The sequence below is a fragment of the Solanum pennellii genome, chromosome 12 (assembly GCF_001406875.1).
Source record: "Solanum pennellii chromosome 12, SPENNV200".
NCBI classification, from domain to species: domain Eukaryota; kingdom Viridiplantae; phylum Streptophyta; class Magnoliopsida; order Solanales; family Solanaceae; genus Solanum; species Solanum pennellii.
Genome location: NC_028648.1, coordinates 82,821,426 through 82,827,085, shown reverse-complemented (window position 1 = coordinate 82,827,085; position 5,660 = coordinate 82,821,426). Strand labels below are relative to the sequence as shown.

The 5,660-nt window shown below is 34.0% G+C and overlaps 1 protein-coding gene across 3 annotated transcripts in view; it reads right to left on the bottom strand.

The window, feature by feature from the left end:
- The window catches only part of LOC107005169, a 6,771-nt gene extending 1,750 nt beyond the window's left edge, over window positions 1-5,021 (bottom strand). Inside the window, exons 1-5 of one of the 3 annotated variants that reach the window (XM_015203691.2) lie at window positions 4,881-5,021; window positions 3,860-3,969; window positions 2,288-3,767; window positions 1,939-2,149; window positions 208-290 (exon numbers count right to left, since the gene is read on the bottom strand). In XM_015203691.2, coding sequence (XP_015059177.1) covers window positions 208-290; window positions 1,939-2,149; window positions 2,288-3,625 — 1,632 coding nt within the window. In that variant the 5' untranslated portion in view covers window positions 3,626-3,767; window positions 3,860-3,969; window positions 4,881-5,021. Of the gene's footprint in view, window positions 1-207; window positions 291-1,938; window positions 2,150-2,287; window positions 3,768-3,859; window positions 4,017-4,880 lie in introns of all 3 variants that reach the window. The other 2 variants (XM_015203690.2, XM_027913564.1) reach the window with 2 other exon arrangements.
- Between the last annotated feature and the right edge of the window lie 639 nt (window positions 5,022-5,660).

Here is a 5,660-nt window from a genome sequence, read left to right as displayed (position 1 = left end):
GGGGGGGGGGGGGGTTAGCCCAAGAGGATGTTGCTATGACGGAGGACGCACGAGGCAATGAAGTGAGGGGAGACACGATGAATGCTCCCTATCAAAAAGGGAGATTATGATGTATAGTGTAGACATGACGAACATATGTAGGCGGCCAAGAAGTCCAGCCAAAGGAATGCATAACACAATTCATTATTCAAAATATGAGCAACTCACCTGTAACCAAAAGAAAAAACTGCGCAAGATGTTTAGCTGCTTTATGTTGTCGTTGTCAACTTCTTTAAGTTTTTCATGAAGGTCTGCAGGTTTAAAGGTGGACAATCAATATATAATGCATTTACAGTGAAACTTAAATAACGATTGACAGAATCACAGAGATCAAATGCTGTATATGTTAAGTGAATCAAAACGGCAAAATTAGGAGGAAAACACAAAAGAAAAACTAAGTATATTGAGGCTTTTAAGAGCAAATAAAGCATGGGCTTTGATGAAGGAAGGTGCAAATACAGAAAACAAAAAAATATGTAGTCCAAGACTAATAACTACAAGTATAAAAAACAATATATGGACAGAGAAATTGGAAAAGAAATAAGATAAAGTGAAATGTCAAGAATTATGCTTATTGACAAGGAAAAGTATGCCTTAGAGCCTTGATGATGACATTGTGAAGCACCCGCAAAATGAAGTGAAGCGCTGAACATGTTTTGCACCTCACGTTTTAGGGCTTGAGCACTTTTTAAGTGCAAATTTGACAACAGTAACCTCACTTTAGATTGATAATTATTTTAGCCGGTTCAAGCATAAACATTCAGTTTAAGATAATGTATTATTAGTGACCATCCTATATGCTAAAGTTAGAACTTTTAACAAAATTTGATGATTAATACTTCTACTAAGTATAGCATATTTGCCCTCTCCCAAGACAAATTAATTGAGTTTTGAAAGATAAAAGCATTTTGCCAAATACATAAAAATTTAAGTCATCTTATTCAGTAATTTGTCTTCATTTCTCATTTAAGAGTTTCAAAGATATACATTTCAAAAGGCGAGAATAATGATTTTTAACAAAATAGTTATCCTCTTTTTTGAAATTTCATGCATATAAACTTTTTTTAGTGATAATTTTAATATGTCTGTAATAATTATACTTTAGTACACTTATTTATGGATATGGCCGAGGGTCTATCAGGAACATCCTCTCTATCTTCTCAAGGGAGGTGTGAACACTGGGTTTGTCGTTGTAGTTATGGATATACCTCATAGGGGGTGTAAGTATAGAATTTCAATAATATAGGCGTTATAAGTGTTTCAAACTGAGTCATATTACAAGGATGTTTTAGTGTAATTAACTCAATATTAACCTATTGGCTGTTTGAGGTCTGACTCTGAAACAATGGTCAAGAATAATTCCACACCTTCGCTGGAATGAGAGAGTAAACTTATGCCTAGGGTGGCAGAAAAGATTTCCACAAATCTTGCAGTAATTTGAATCTCAAAAATAAACACCTACATTTAAAAGAAATTACACTGAGTTTTGGTTGGTTGGGGTTTTTTTAATAACTACATTACTTCATAATACATTCTAATATTTGTTCTTTTCAGTTGACATAAAATTTTGCAATAGCAACTGAGAAATAATATACTAATGTTTCAGGGGTTGAAGAATTAAATAGTTTAAAAATTTAGAAAGGAAAATTAACTCGAGACTTCCTTATCGAAAAGAAAAATAACATAATAATGTGTACACATCAGGAGAGACTGAGTTCAGCAATTGATTACAACCATTTGACAAACAAATATGCAAATGTTCTAAAAAGTTGGAATGTCTTTGGACAAGACACTGGTTGAAATGCACCATTGGGACCAGGCAAGGAGGAGTAGCACCACTTTGAAACGTAAGGCAAACCATATCATCATTGCATAAAATATTTAAGATGTTTAGCTCACCTTTATAATGATCCAAATATGATTTTCCCAACCGCCTCGTCGAGTAAAATTTCCCATTACGCAAGTCCATATCCTTTAGAGTAGGCTTTCTACTTTTGACAGCTTTCCATAATCCGATATATTCCTTCTGATCGTAAGGCCTCTCAAGAAGAGCCTTTACATTCCACCAAAAATCAGAACGCTCACTTTTCCTTGGGAAGCTATCCTCAACCTTATTATTCATTGTATCATCAATATATAAGCATCACAATAAAATAATTCCAAAAACTTCAAATTAACTAAGAAAGAAAGCAGGCGTAGGGAGGATAAAATAAAATGGGGAGGAGAAGCAGAGAATGGAGGATCATACATTTTCACAGTGTTTTGATACAGAAGCTTCCACGAGATTAGAGTCTCCTTCCTTTCCAAATGTACGATCACCACTGACAACTATTTGAAGATCTTCATCAGCAGCCTCGCATTCAAATTTGTTACCACTTTTAAATGAGACTTCATCTACATCAGCTATCTCTTCTTTGACAGTGACATCTACTGATTTTCTCCCAGCTAAATCTTCGTTTAAAGGGACATCTGCTAATTTTCTCCTTTTCCGGCCCACCTGCTTTTTGTTTGATTTTTTCCTTTTCTCACTGTTCTCCTGCCTCTTGAATGCACCATTTGCCTTCGTGCTATTTTTCTGGCTTGTTAGCCCCTTTTTCTTCTTTTTTTTTGGAGATAGAGTATCAGAGAGCTCATGTGTCGTATCTACGTCTCCCACAGATATATTGCTATCATTTTCCAGGACAGTCGTTAATGATTTCTTACTTTTTAGATTATATTTCCTCTTAAATGAGGGTGTCGTGCTCCAATTCTTACATATAAATTTCTCCAGAAGATAGGAATAGTCTTCATCTATATCTTCTCCCTCTTCTTTGGCAGTAACTTTAGCTGATTTTCTCCCTTTCCCTTTCTTCTGCTCCTTATTTGATCCATTGTTCGTCTCACCTTTCTGACGCCTCTTGCATTCACCATTCTCCCCCGAGCTAGGCTTCAGGCTCATAAGCCCTTTTTCCATCGGAGTAACAGGATCAGAAGGCTCAAATATGGCATTGTTGTCTCCTGCAGATCTATTATCATCATTTTCCAGGACAACTCTTGAAAATGGCTGACTTTCCACTTTATCTTTGCTACTGGTATTACCTAAATCCTCCTCATCCCCAGAACCCTGTTGTTTTCTCCGTCCTAAATATTCAAACTCTCCATCAGATCCATCCTCTTTCTCAAACTCTACAAACACAGGAAACCCAACACTTCTATCAATTTTAACCATATATGAGATCCCATTTGGTTTAGTATTAGCCAAAAACTTCTTGTACTCCGGATCAATATCCTCATCCTCGTCTTCATCATCCTCATACTCATTCACATCCTCATCCATGTCAAAATTAAACCCATCTCTAGCAACAGCAGGACCTCCCTTTCCGCCTTCATTTGTGCAACACTTAGACTCTTCATCATAGTCAAGGAGAAGCATCAAATACTGTACATAATCTTCATCAATATTCCTAGTTTTTCTAATCTGCCTCTTGAAACGAAAAATATCACTGTTTTCAAACTCCGATTCCTTATTCCAAGAGTATGCCCTCTTTCTCCCTAAACGGGATATGTCAAACAAAATATCACAGCTCTCCAATCCCCGTCGCACCATTTTAATGGGATTCAGATTTACTAGCAAACAGATCAGAGAAACAACTTCACTCCTATACCCCACTTATCCCCACAATCCACAGACGAACAAATCAATTACTACCTTTCTTGAAGCTTCTTACAGTCCATTATCAAGACATTTTCTGAAAAAATGATTAGAGGCAAAAGAAAAGGAATATACTCAATGTAACTTGTCAAAATGTATTTGTACCAAAAAAAAAAAAGGAAGGCCTACCCCGTACATGAAATGAAATACTCCCCAGGTTAGAAGGGTGGGCATATATTATCAGCAACTTTCCTTTGGATTTATGCAAAGAGGCTGTTTCCACGCATTGAACACAAAACCTGCATGTAACCAAAGGAGCAACTTCGTAATTGTGCCAATGTATGTTCTGTACCAAAAACATTAACCATAAGTAAAATAATTGAATTTACATCCACGCGCATCTAAAATTATAAGAAGTTATAAGTTGTTAAAAGTTCCATAAAATCCAACTGATAGATCATTGTGAAGGGGAAAAGAGACAGCTTTTAATACAACTCCATGAATTAACTCGCTGTGAATGAAAATAAAAACATACAGCCAAAAAGAGTGAAAATGTAGCTGAAACATATAGCAAAAAAGAGCAAAATCAAAGCTAAGACAAAGAAAGGGCATAACTTGATTGGCTGCTAAGCTTTAGACGGGTTGTTCGCCTCAATGATTCCGTTAAAAACCAAGATTTTCAATACGCAGAAAACCCAAATACATATAATATAATGTGTATCACTTAACATAACTCATAAAATTCCATGATTAACTCACCATGAATGGCAATTGAAACATATAGCAAAAAGAGTGCAAATTTAGCTGAAACATGTCACAAAAAAGAGCGAATCTTGAAACATATAGCAAAAAAAAGATTGAAATTTGGAACATATAGCAAAGAAAAAGAGTGAAATCAAAGCTGAAGACAAAGGAAGGGCATAACTTGATTGGCTTCTAGATTATTCGCCTCAATGATTCCATCAAAATCCAAGATTTTCAACACCCACAAACCCCAAATACATGTATACAGTCCACAGATATAATATATATCACTCAAAAAAACTTGAACAATTCCATGAACCAAAATTGAAACATATACAGCAAAAAAAAAAAATGAAAATCTAGCTGAAACATAAAATAAAAAAGATTGAAACTTGAAGCATACAACAACAAAAGAAAACTGAAATCAAAGCTGAAAACAAACAAAAGGCATAAATTTACTTCTCACCATCGCAGATAAAGAAGAAAAAATCTGCAGCGTGAAAAACAATGGCAGATAAATTGCTGTTCTTCAACTAAATTCTTTTAGCGGAGAAAAAAGGAAAAAAGACCCCACTTCTACTCTACTACTAAAACTTTGTTAATTATAATTTAATACTTCCAAACAGTATTCTTATTTTTTTTCCTTTTTGGGGTTTTTGTAAATTGTAATTTGACCCTGTTTTTATTTTATTTTTTTAGATTTTAAAATCAAACACTTGTATTCTTTATTTATGCTATAAATTCTTTATATTTAGACCTTCTATGAAAATATATTAAATTTAATAGAAGAAGATAAATATCTTTATTGTTATCTTCAAATTTACATTAGAAAACTATTTATTTATAATTTTAATTTATACTTTAATATACTTATTTTTTAATACAAGGGTTTAAATTGAGTTACTTGATTTTGTAAATCCTCCATAGATACTGTATAATCTAAAGGCTTGCAATCAATAAACCAAAGTTATTCTAATCAATTTTCCATTCAATGATAGTTGTTCAACACAATACTGAGAATCAATTCTGCTGATTTGAAAAAATAATCAATAGCAATGTAAATATCAGTAACAATATAAACAACACAGTAAAGTGATGAAATTGAATGTAAGCTCTCGTCACAGGTATACATAACTGAGCTGGTACCTTATGGTATTGCAAGATAAAAAGGTAAAACTCTAAACGTGGTAAAAAGCATGAAGAAACCAGTAAGTGCAGAAAACTAATCAATGGAGAAGACAAGTAG